Source organism: Oryzias latipes, chromosome 4 (genome assembly GCF_002234675.1).
Source record: "Oryzias latipes chromosome 4, ASM223467v1".
In the NCBI taxonomy this organism is placed as follows: domain Eukaryota; kingdom Metazoa; phylum Chordata; class Actinopteri; order Beloniformes; family Adrianichthyidae; genus Oryzias; species Oryzias latipes.
In genome coordinates, this window is record NC_019862.2 from 14,334,904 (window position 1) to 14,348,355 (window position 13,452).

A 13,452-nucleotide genomic window follows, 5' to 3' on the forward strand; every position below is an offset into this window, starting at 1 on the left:
TTGTAATGACTTTTATTTTATATTCAGAGGAAACACTTAAATAAACAGTAACAGGGCAGCCTGGCAATTTTATTTTACATTTTAACTGGACAGTCGTGAAAATTTACTTTAGACTTTTAACATGACATTTTTATTGATTTCTCTTTGGTGCCAACGAAATAAAATAGCTTTTTTGTTCTTTTTTCATTATTTTTTCCCCCCAAAGATTTAATTTAAAAACTTGCATAAAAGTATGCATTTCTTACATTTCTAAAATAAGATACTTTTTATGCTTTGGACTGTTTTCATTTGTATTTTGCCAACACAGAGGAGCAATTATAGAATAAACAGGGGGAAGAAATCAGGAGAGGAAAACATAACTGGGGAGCACAAAACAAATTTCAATTAACCAAAAAAAAAATCTATACATTTTATTATTTTAAATGAAGCAAGTCATGCAAACTACTCAGAATGCATAATGAATTTTATACATCATATGTCAAATGAATTAGCATGTCTAACTCAGCGAGAGGGACAGGGGAGCCTCTACTAATTGGCAGTGAAGCTTCATGCATAATTATGGGCCAAGCGTCTTTGCTGTCGCTCTGTGGCAGTAGCCGAATAACGAGGAGAAAAGAGAGGAAGAGACGGAGGGAGAGACAGAGAGCATGAGACGAAGAGGGAGAGAAAAGAAAAACAAAGGCCATGGAAGCTGGCCGGGAAGGGTGGGTGGTGTGTGCGTCTGTGTGTGTGTGTGTGGGGCACCGAGCTTCACAGCAGCTCATGCAGGCAGCGACAAACCCACGACTGTCCATCAACAGCCACACACTCGCACAAACACACACACACAGGCGAACAGCCCTGACAGGAGCGCTGGTTCACTAACAGAGAACAAGGAAAGGCTTTGTGCTCTTTTTCCAGCTTGTTGTTTGTTAAACTGCTCACTACATTAATTAAAAATTCATTCATTTTGGACTTTTTTTTCCAGTTTTTATTAAAGTGTGTGAGTTTGTCCCATGAGAGTTTCACAAGAATGCTTCTTTTTAAACACAGAGTAATTACATATAAACACTTGCCATAATGGAGGAGTCAACTGTTTATAAATTTTGTTGGAGCTTAAATATGTGAAGAAAAACTTATTTAACATTTAAACATGCGCTGATAATATAACCAGTATTAAAATATATCCTTTTATAAAGAAGAACAAGCTGCTAAACATTTAGATATTAGGAGATATACCTTAGTTACATATTTGTGTGGGCAGATGAGAAATATGAATTTGTAATTTTGGCTTCGTGAAGATGTGTGTAAAGAGCAAAAAATAATTGAAGAGGCTGGGTCAGAAATGTGTGTCCTCTTTTAAGATCAGCTATTTTCAAAAAAAGTTTTCCCTCATAAGAATTAAATACAGCGGCTAAAAAATACATATTTATAATAATAAAAATGTAGCTTACTTTTATTTTAGAGTATTTAAAAAAAATAAAAACCATTTCGGGCTTTCTTAATAAAGTAGGTTGGGAAAAAAGTATTTTTTAATATATTTTTTTATTAATTAAAAGACTTAAAGTGAAAAGTTAAATGTAGTGTTGTGTTTGTATTTTAGAAAAATCAAACTCTGTTTTGACATTTGGAATTGATGATGGTGTAAAATCTATATTAATAATAGCTAAAATAATTTTTAAAATACTTTGAATGTTTAAGCCATATTTTGCAGACAAAGTTGAAAAAGTATATTACCTGAGAAGACATATGCAGACCCGGCAGCCTTGAGTGAGTCGACAGAAACCAAACCTCTGCTTGCTGTCAATATCCGTGAGCACAAAGGTAAAATTCTGTCCCACTTGATTCTGGGAAACCCTATCCCAGAAGGGAAAAAATATATATAGTTTAGGCACACAAGCACCTCAAGCCGAAATAACCAGAAGCACATCAATAAAATATAGTACGTAGTATAAATCCAAGATTTTTTAATTGTGTAAAAATCCAAATTTTGATCAGCTTAATCATACAAACTCTACAATCAAAGTGACTGACAAATGGTTGAAAGTGATATCAAACATTTTAAGTTTGAGTGCAGGGAAGACTAAAAAATAAGCATGTAGCTCAGCTCACAAGTCCACCACTAGATGGCAGCAGTTCAGCTTCAGTGAAACAGCAACTCCACTGTGTCTCTGACTTCCACAGTCACAGCTTTTCTGGAACTCATTTAGCGGGGCCAGGTTATTTGAATATCCAGCTTTTGCTGGGCCACACAATATTGTTTGCTGATAAGACAAGGTAATACCAACTTGTTTTTTTTTTTTTTTACAAACACAAAAGTTAAAGGGACAGAATAATTCATTTGTTTTTGTTGTGTGCAAAAAAGGTGCCTCAAAAATCAGGGATTCAAATCTTGACAAAGTCAAAATGATCCATGTGGAGAATTGTCCTTCCCCTCCCCTCTGCAGGAATTTTTATGATCATATGATGCTGCATACAAAAATCTATTTTGGAACCAACAATTACAAAAAATTTGAATGCGACTCAAATCACTCAGATAAGAGTCAAAGTTATAATTACAGACCTACATTATTACATCATTATATTCATAACTGAGTGATGTAAAAAAAATGGTCATGATCCATGTCTTTTCAGAACATCACTACTGTATTAGGTGATTCTTGATAATAAAATATGATGCTTATCAAGTACGTCTAGCACAATAAACACAAGTAAAAATAAATACCGCATGGGATTCTGGGAAAGTGTTGCTAGTTTGTGTAGTTGAAAATCCTGCTTTTAGGCCGACAGGTGTGCCACATTTATTTTGAAGGGTTGTAACAGGAAGTTTGTTTTTTCTTCTTATTGGTTCACTTGACAATTAAAAAAAAGAAAGAAAACCCCTTGAGAGTGTTTGTTCAAGGTGAAAAAAAATCCTCAGCTACACCCAGTGTGCTGCATTCATGGACATGTAGGACATTTGCACAGAACATTTCCTTATTCTAGTTTCTAGAGATTGTGCTTTGAGCTACTCAAAGTTGCTCCTCGGCCACATTTGGCCAACAGGCTGCCATTAGAACCCCCCGGGCCTTAGTCTTGACACCTGAATGTAATTTTCCAGATTTAAGAAAGAGCCAACTACATTCAGACGGCGTTGAATCTGAACTACAGTACGCTTAGAGAAAATCCTGCTTATTGGTGAAACTATAAAAACATGTTAAATTTACAGCTGTCTCAGATGACCTGCTTACCTCATTTGTTGTAATAAAATCATCAATATTATAATCAGCATTAACATTCATGTAGAGTTGTAGTTTTCTGTTTTGACAGTTTGAATTATTGTAAAGGAGCTGCATTATGGTTCGTCACATGAGGAACTGACAAACATCTTTACGCAGTAGCAAGTGACAACAGCATTACAAATCTGTTAAACTAGAGTTTATAAGAGCATTTTTAATCATCCATGAAATAGGCTTTTTTTAATTAAATTTAATTCAATTATGAAAAAAAAGTACCAGCAACTATACATTCTTTTGAATGTTTTTAAAGTGAGCAGCACTTCATAAAACAAGAGAGGGATGGGTATCGTACCTTTCAACGTCAAAGGGAAAGCAGAACTTTGGTAACGTCTGAAGGACCTCCTGAGAAACCAGAACACACACACTTTTAAACACACATACACATCAGAGATTAAACCAACAAGATTGTGTACTTCAGTATGAAACCCTCTTGGGTTTTAACAAAGAGGCCTAGGGTTAGGCTATCAAACTGACTGAACAAAATGGGGATTAATGCTAAATGCTACTGATAGCAATCTGACATACTCTTCACAACCCAAACACTGTAGCCTAAATGCACTTAGTCCTAATGAATGGGCCATGTAAACCACTTCATTTGGCAGAACAGCGTGGAAACGCTCCCTTCTTTAAACGTGAAGGGAGTGACCTCCGATCCACAGCTTGAATAATTAGCAGTTAATAAGTTCATCGATTATGAGATGCCAAACGGAGATGAAAGGATGAAGGAAGACAGAGAGAGAAAAAGAAAGAAAGGAAGCAGGCAAGGTTGGGGGGGGGGGGTTGCAACACCAAGGCTATGGTGGCAGATTGTAGTGACAATGGGCTAAGCAGCTTCGTGGGGTTAAGAGGTAGGAAGAGGGGGGTACAAGCCTTCGGGGCTTTACCTCCCAAAACCTCCCCTGCGAGTTGCAAGACTGTGGGGATAGTGACAGTCTGCATGGTCTCGGAGCTGGGGGTGGGGGCACCTATCCACCAGTGGCATATGGATTTAGACAGGGAGCATGAACAGAGCAGAGCACCATATGGGTGAGCCACTCCAGACCAGCCACGCAGCCACAGAGCACTAGGTCTCCTCGGCTCTGTTGCTCCATCTCCTCATCTTCTTGGCTACTAACCTGGTCCGATCTGGACGCCAGGTCCTCTTTTGGCCGCCTGTCTTTCTGCTACCTCTCTCTCAGCTCAGGCCAGACAACGCCAACTACAGAGACTAATCCTGGGTACTGACTGGCTTTCTACTAAGACCTGGCCTTCCTTGCCATCTCTCTCTTCCCCTACTACTTGCTTGCCAAACTCAGCCTCAGAGCCCGAGGTTGGTGTCTTCTTCCTGACAGGACATGTCCAAGCTGTGAGTGATGCTGCCACTGCTTCTACATCTATCTGCCTCCCCGGAGACTGATCTGGACGACAGGTTGGGTGTCTGCTGCTCCTGCTGTCTACGGTCACTAAAACCTCACCACAGGGTGCAGTCACCGATTCCTTCACAACCCCCACCCCAATGAAACTTAAATCAGCCACCCAAGCACAAAAAAAACACAACAACAGACAAGCAACCAACAAAAAACTTTGACAAGTGTGTGTGTGGGAAATGAACATTTGAATCCATGAAGTATGCAAGTGTCTGTCTGCTTCAAGGACTTCATTCAGACTGAGGGTGGTGAGGCCTGTGCACGTACATATATGTGTGTGTGGGTGGCTAAGTTTAACTGGGCTTTACTGCTTGTTTGTATGTGCCTACATATGGAGAAGGAAGGAGGGGATGGAGGGGAGGCAAGATGGGAGAAAATGGTTGTTGGTTTTTTTTTTTTCTTATCTGGATCTGTGATGAAGTTGAGAACTCAACAAAGACGGAGGGCTCAATGGCAGAGGAGGTCTCTGTGTTGTGAGACGGTGTGCATGAACATGTGCGACTAAGTCTTGGCGTGTGCGGCTGCAAAACTGTCACAGATATCAGAACTGCCGTCGCTGTACGCGTTTGTTACTATTATTAACCACCATGTAAGCACACCAATATGTTCCAGAGAGCCCTCCCTGGCACACTGCATATGGCACACCACACCCCCTCCCCATCCACCACACACGCACACACACAGTCACACACACACAGGCACTTGTTTTCCCTCCAAATAAAAACATTCGACTTGCCAGATTTCAGTTGTCAGGACTCCGCCCACATCAGGTATCCAAGGTATCCACTTTTGACTGACAGCCCTCATACAGGACCAGAAAAGCATTGATGTGCTATGAGTAAATTATATGTAGCTCATTTAATCTTTGCCACTTTTTAACAAACACAATGTGAGTAGATGACATTTTTTCTTCATTTGTGGTTGATGATCCGATTCATAGTCCATATTGGTTTCATTTTGATCTGATTTACTGACCTAAAATCGATGCAGGACATCTTTAGCCAAAACTTCAACCAGTGTGACCAAGATAAATACCTGGATACTAAACAGTGCAGGTAAAGTTTTCCACATTCCTTGCAAGATAATCAAATGCAAATTAAAAATGTGTACAAACAAGTACACAAGCATAAATGACAAATCTATTCACATTTAAAGTTCAGGCCCATGTTGCTTGAACATTATTCGAACATTCTACCACACTATATGGTCTTTCAATGTGTCTTCACACATTGGACTGTTAATCACGTGTGTCGTCTGCTGGGAAGGTACTTGGTCGTTTTTCCATTATAGTAAATTAAACCTACCATACCTCAAACCAAAAATGTATTTTCCAATATCGATATTGGAAAATACCCTCAGACAGATTGATCTGGTTGGATTGTAGCTATAAAAAATTAAATCCTCAATTCAGTTGAATAATCAAACACCTCCATCTCATACATTAGAATTTTTTTTGTCCCACTTGCTTAATAGATGAATAATAATTTTTGATTGATGAACAAGTTTTCTTCAATAGTATTTAATATTTAATTTTTTGGTCTACACACTTCTTTAAACAAAAACTTTTTTTTAATCACATTCTGTCCAGTTTGTATAACATAAAACTAAATTGAGTGTCACTTGGATGAATAAGAGTCTTCACTGACTTACATTTTTTTGTGAAATGAAATTCTTTATGATACTGCATACAGCCTGATTCATTTCTCCATGCATTTTGATTTTTATCCACAAAAAAACACTGATGCTAATAAATAAAAAAGAACTAAAACATTCTACGGCAAAGATTAAAGTCAACACTCAACACTTCTTTTCCAGTTGAATTTGTATATTTGAAAGCACTAATTGAAAACCATTTTAATAAACTTGCCAGGGTTATGACTTAACCCTGTAATGTTGATTTCACAATGGAACTGTTTAAGCCGTGACATAAACAGTGAGTGCAAAACTCAAAACCCTTTTCCTCATCTGTTTACCTGTTTTCTGTTCCACATGTATGACTGGTAACTCTTAGGCATCTGCGGCTTTCTTCCCATCACTGGGCTCCTTACCATTGGGATATCAACCCAACTGGCACAAAGGGGTGTTCCTCTACAGTTTCTCAGTATAGTAAACACAGACACAAACACACACATAAACACAAACACTCCCCCACTTGCCATTTTCCCAAGACAAAAGAAAAAGAAGCAGCTAATATATTTGCCGCTTTGTGAGGGGGTGGGAGGGTGAATGTGCTGCTAGGCTGGGCTTGGCAGACTGATGTGTGTGCGTGTGCTGTTTATCGTGAGTGGAGACAGGGGTATCACTCAGTGAGACAGAATGCTCTGGGTTCCCCCAGCGGACACTCCTGCTATCACGGCACCGCAAAACTACAGCGGCTCACAGCAGCACCATGCCCCCGCAGAGAAGCTGCGAACATCAACTAACTTTGCAGCAAAGGGTGGCGCTCCAGCTTTCTACTCTTAAAAATAGGCCTAAACTTTGCTTTTAATCCTGCTTTCCTCCAATTGCTTCAGAAGAAATTGCGCTGGGATAGGCTATATATAGTTTTAGCGTCGCTCCGGGTTCTGGGGAGATCTGCCACGTGACGTCTCAGACTGTGTGGGCTGTGCTTCTCTGTCTAACACACTTATGCCTGCACTTCCCTCCTAAATGGTCAGCATTATTAAAAAAGGGAATGTGAGGTTTCAAAATTACATGAAGCAAGTAGAACAAGTATTTTTAAACAAATGTAAATGCATCAATCCCAGTGTCTCATGTATTTGGGTGTGAACTTCAGGAGAAAAAGTCAATTTTCCATGCTCCTCACAAATAAATGCAGAGAACTGCTGGACAGAAATGTGACCAAAAAGGAGGGGGGAAAAACAGGGACAGAGTATGATGTGAATGGAAAAAACATCGCAGGGAGAAAGACAGGCAGATAGACTGACTGACAAAAGTGAATGTCACAGGGAAGGGAGAGATGGAGGATGATGGACACAGGAGCAAGAGGGGGAGGAATGAGAAACAGCTCAGTTCATGCACCTCTCCCTTTGCACCTAGGACTCCTCCCAAGGGGGGCTCAAGACTTTAAGCCCCTGCCCTGCTTTATATTCCCTTGGCTACTGCAGTCAGATCAATGCAGCTAGCTACCAACTGTAACTTAAACTTCAGTTAGGACTCCAGAGCCCATGTTAGGGAGCAGGTTTGAAAGATAGAGGGTGGTGGCAGACACATTTGTGAAAAGTATTGCTGGTATATTCTACACAATCTTTCTAGGCCTATATCAATTAGCCAGTTAGCTCATCTAGATAATACAAACTTAAACTATCTGAGCCATTTTCAAATCATTCTGTATTTCAGATTTCAAAAAATAATTTTCTATACTTTATTTATTTATATATATATACAGTGTATTGCTGTGTCTGGACAAAATCATAGTATACCCTAAGCAGGTTGTACGTCCAGTACAGATCATTTAGATTTCTGATTCGCGGTGCATTGTAAATGTTCAGTTATTTTGCAACCTATGAAATAATCACACATAGAATTTAGTAGACAATTATTTGCAGAAGTAACTTTTACAACTGAAGGGCATTTTAGAGTTAGGTTCCACTGTAGAGCTGGGTTACAAGTAGATGTTAAATTAATTTACCTTTAAAGTAATTCTTGTATTTTTCAGTTAGTTTTTATTGTAAGGAATTATCATTTTATCCATGAATATTTCACCTTTGTACAATTTATATCACGAGTTATGTCAAAGTACTTGTTTATTCATTTTAAGTTTAGTTCAACGAAAGATCTTCAGAAACATTTTCTGAAAGAATAACAGCATTTCTACAAACATGATGCTTCATTTGGGACTAAAATATTTCTAAAAGATGACTGGTTTGTTTCCAGAAGAAGCAGTCATACTTTTCTCAAAGCTCCAAAAGCTACTTCTGTTTTAGCCAGACAGCTGCATGTTGCACCAAATCACAAACATCTTATATTAAAGCAAACAAGGTGCAACTTGGCTACCTGGATGAGTGGTGAAACATTTCAAGAAGAGAAGACAATGCGTCCAAATGCCAAAATTCAACTTCAAAACAACTTTGCCGGGATGCATGACGATCTTCATCAACATGAAAGCAAGCATTTGTTCTTCCAATGGTCCACATTCCTACGGTTACTTTAAAAATTAACAAAAACTTTGGTAAAAATTTGAGGCTTAATTGTAGTAGAGCGCAATTAAAGTTGTCAAGAAAAACTTTTATGCTGGTTCTCAAGATACATCTCTGCTAAACCTGCTGCTCAACCTGGATCAGGTGTTTTTGGAGAGTAAGAAGACACAAAGACATGGAGGGAAACAGGACTCTGGTGCTCAAGGTCTGCAGTTAAATATGTGTTAAACACCATTCCTGACGCAACCAGGGTTTGATCAGACCTATTAAAACTTGCAGTGCTCATGTCAAGGCCAGTGTCTAATGTTCTTCGGGCCAAAGGCCTCATCAAAACTGGAAAAAAAGAAAGAAATTTGGGAGGCTTTTCCAAGTGTCTTTATTCAAAATTGTAGACTGATCTTAAATTACAGGTCAAATCTGGAAACACCTTCGAACAACATTGTTAAAAGGGAATAAAGGCCCTTCTTGTCTGTACTATAATGGCCAAAACGAGTTCGAATATAGCTTCCTTGAATGCAAACACAGTCAGGCCGAGCTAGCTTGAGGAAAGCAGGGGCTATGGAAACCCATCCAGCCATGGACAGCATAACGACAAATCAGCACTGGAAACAGTCTAAACTCACCCTTCCTTCACCTCCTCTTCCAGCACACTTCTCTGCCCTCTTTATCACCTCCTCCTTTCCTTGCATACTCTCCCATTCCTTCCAACCCCCAACCTCCATCCTCTTTCACCTCCCTCCCAAACCCCCTGTCGTCTTCTAGATCCCCCTTCCTGCATACCCCACCTTTTCCTCACCCTTACCAACACCCCTCGTCCCCTCTTTTGCCCCCCTTTTCCCAATTAGTCAGTCTGTGTGCAGCTACCCAGCCGATCTCTGCCCATCCTGCCAGTGCTGGTTCGCTCACCCAGCCCCTCTGGCGAACATGACAAAGAGAGATCCTCAGTATTCAAACAGACTCACTGCTTTCAAATGCCGAATGGCAGGGTCGACCTGGGTGCAGCTTTAAGCAAAATATTCAAATTCTCAGCTTCTCTTTTTTAAGAATTTGCATGGATATGCATTCATTTGCAATGTGTAAAGGCACAAGGACAGCTGAGCCTTGGTTTCTGAGCAGGAGGAGAAAAAAAATAATGCATAGTTAAAACCGTATGATGGCATAAAATCTTTATTAGGTTAGCATGGTGCGTTGAAACTACGATTTTTATCATTTTTAAATCTGCACTGTTACACACAAATGGCTAAGATCCTGAACAACTGTTGAGCTCCTACCAACTGACAGTAAATTAACTGCAACTTGGTTTTTGAAGCGAGCAATCTAATTTACAATAAACACCAAACTTCCTGTTTGATTTCACCAGGATTTCCTGATGTCGTTATCTGCAAAATGCACCACATACTGAGATGGTGGCACAGCGGCAATTACATAGAATAAAATCAAGAGACAATAAGGGACGCACATTCATCATTTAGTTTCTTGAAGAAAACATCAGAAAAGAAACGGAACAAACAACAAAGACTAGTTAAGATGAATATTGTGCCATATCTAAAATAAGAGGGAAATATCTGTAATTAACAATTATAACCAAATACACAAATAGGGATTTCTTCAAAACTTAAATCAGATTTAAACAACTGTTTGATAGAACCTCTTTCTCGTTGTTTATCATACAATCTTGTACAAAAACATTTTCGCTCCAAAAGTAGGAAACAGAGACTCAACGATCACCGTCTTTTAACAAGGCCATGATTGTAAAATCTCAGAAGGAAAAATTCACAGATAAACACGTCTTAAAAACGTATCGATAATCAGTGACAAATTGAGATAAATACCACATCTGAAAGACAGGAAATAGAACAACTTGGTTTCTGTTTCGGCTTGCATATACTGGGACATTCCAGCTAAAGCAAAGCAAAATAAAAATTAAAAAATCAGCTCATACAAATGGAGAATAGAGCAAACTAATCATTTAAAGTGACTGAGAAAAGTGATTCACAAATATTTTTAACAAATCAGGAGATTTGTCATCCAAAGTTAAAGGTACTTGCAAAACTGTCAGATCTGTACCTAGATGATTGCCCACCTTAACTGAACTGCAGTGTAAAGAAGAGCTAGGTAAATTCTGTTAGACTGACTGCAACACACTGAAAACAACTATTTCAACAAGTATTGCTAGTAAACAGGCTTTTACAAGTAACTTTGCATTAAAGAATGTTTGGAACTGTAAAGAGAAAAACCAAAAACACTGCTGGGTGATTTTTCCAAGCTTTTCCTTAATCAATGTCAATATTTCATGTGTGTAAAAGTTCAGTTTTCCATTCAAAGTCACAAGAACATACATAAATCAATCATTAGCCACGAATGTGCTAAACCATTTGAACTGAAAGAAAATCACCAAATTTGGGTAAAGCGGATATCTAGTATCAGAATGAGCCACATGTGACAGAAACAGAGCAGATGTCACAGATGTGAAGGTGGAATAATAACCTGCAAATGGCAAGAATAGAAGCAGAAGAACAACGGGCAGAGAGAGCCTCCTCAGGCCGCTGCAGACTTCAGACCCTGCAGAGATTCCTTTCATTAGGATTTAATAGTATGCTGCCGGGTTACCATTCTGACCTGCGCTCTGTGCAGGTAATAAGAACGGCCTTCAGTGCTGGACCAAAGCAACACAGCTGGTTCAGCAGGGGGAAGGCGAGATACGGGGGGGGAGGGCTTGCATGAGCCGATGAGGTGCACTTTCAAACTGACACGAGGACATTGCATTTCAGATTTTTGTTTCCACTGATTGGAAAGAGAGATGGAGGAGAAGAGGATGTTTTAGTCCTTCTTGAGGGTTTTTTTTTTCCTTTCCAAGTCTCTCTCCAGGTTTCTGATCCCAATGACCCCGCTGCTGCAGATCGTCTCTGGTGAGAGGGGTTACTGTGATTGGCAGCAGTCCCACGCCATCCATGGCTTTCTTTGCAAGTGTTGAAGGTGCCAGATTGATGTTGGGTTTTTTCATGCACTTGCCAATACAGCCCATTTACACACTCTTGCGTTTTTTGCTATTTGTTTTGCCTGACAGGAAAAACAATCTGTTTATAATCTGTTGTTCAGGTTATCCTTAAGGACTTCACTAAGCCAACATGGACAAAACAGTTGCCTTTGTTTGGGCCCCTGTGAACCACTCAATAGCACATTTCCATTGGCCTCAACACCTTCTATTCACATTTTGACCAAGGCATTCCCGGGAAACTAGCATCACAGAGGGAAATCACTTCTGTCTCTATGACAACATCTTTCCAGTTTTATTTTTCCTGAAGTTTTCCATTGCGTAACTTGAAACAAGTGAGCATCCAACATGTCTGATTGATGTTTTGTATTTTCTGGTAAGCTGGTACGTTGCTTAGAGACCAAGTATGGAACATCAACGACTGGACTGAGCATTATTCTGGGGCTAATACCCCGTCCTGCTGATGTCCTTCCTACATCTCACAGATGGACTCAGACTGGGGAGAGCGGCAGTATTATCCCTGCGCTGAGATCTTCAACTGAATACATTACCATGTGATAGGGGGAGATGTCTCTTTTTCTAACACACACACAAACACACTTGTGGTGTTGAGCCAAGAGAACTGCATATGCCTCAAACATACAAGCATTGGTTTCATTAATGAAGTGCCAGAAGGGGAGGGACAGGGATGTAGCACCAGCAAGTGTGTGTGTGTGTGTGTGTGTGTGTGCATGTAGGGGTATAAGTGTGTGTGTATGTGCGTGCACCAAGCAGCCAGGGGGGATTTCCTTCTTTAAGCTTTCAACTCCCAGCGGGCTGAGCTCGACTGTATGAACCCTGATGTGTGCCTGCCTCCAACACATGGCGTCACACACCCTCACAAACACACACACACTCGTGCACAAAAAGAATGTATACACTGAAGCTCAGCGGGGGAGCCGTACTGCAACAGCGCCTTCCAAACATTTGGCCACGGACGTCTCATTGACAGATGTACATGGAATCTAGCAGAGAGGGTCAGGTCATTGCTGCACCCTCCTCTTCCTCCCCTTTTTATCGTTCCTCTCTCTCCATCACAGTTTTTGTTTGCCATTTGTTTTGCTTCTGTCAGTGACTGGTGGCAGTGGGTGTGCTATATGTAGGGCTGCTTGCTAATTAAGCCACAATGCTCTCTGGGAGACAGATCCTTTCAAAACAGCATTTTGTACTCAAGATAAAACTTTGTTCTTCGTTAATAAAAATCTAAAAAAAAAATAAAAAAAGCACAGGGATGCAAAAAATAAATGACAAGGCGCCACATAAGTAAAGTTTTGTCCCATCCACAGAAAACGTCCTCTTCCTCATTCTTAAATCTCTGTTCCGTTACTTTGACCACAAACGGTTTAAAGGAGACCTTAAGAGCATGACAGTGACATCAGTCAGTTGAACTCTTGAGCACTGGAAATGCAAGGGACATACAGTGGTGGACAAAATTGTTGGTACCCCTCAGTTAAAGAAAGTCCACAATGCTCAATGAAATGACTTGAAACCTTCAAAAGTAACAAATTAAAATTTATTGAAAATTAAAGAATCAAAATCAGCAATTACTTTTGAGTTGTTGATTAACAGAATTATTTTTTAAAAACAAACTAATGAAATAAGGCTGGACAAAAATG

General features: G+C 39.8%; 1 protein-coding gene across 2 annotated transcripts in view; it reads right to left on the reverse strand.

Moving 5' to 3' along the window:
- The window catches only part of dennd1b (DENN domain containing 1B), a 106,020-nt gene that overhangs the window by 57,582 nt on the left and 34,986 nt on the right, over window positions 1–13,452 (reverse strand). For both annotated transcript variants that reach the window (XM_011474042.3, XM_011474043.3), the window contains exons 4-5: window positions 3,550–3,599; window positions 1,717–1,836 (exon numbers count right to left, since the gene is read on the reverse strand). In XM_011474042.3, coding sequence (XP_011472344.1) covers window positions 1,717–1,836; window positions 3,550–3,599 — 170 coding nt within the window. The remainder of the gene's footprint in view (window positions 1–1,716; window positions 1,837–3,549; window positions 3,600–13,452) is intronic.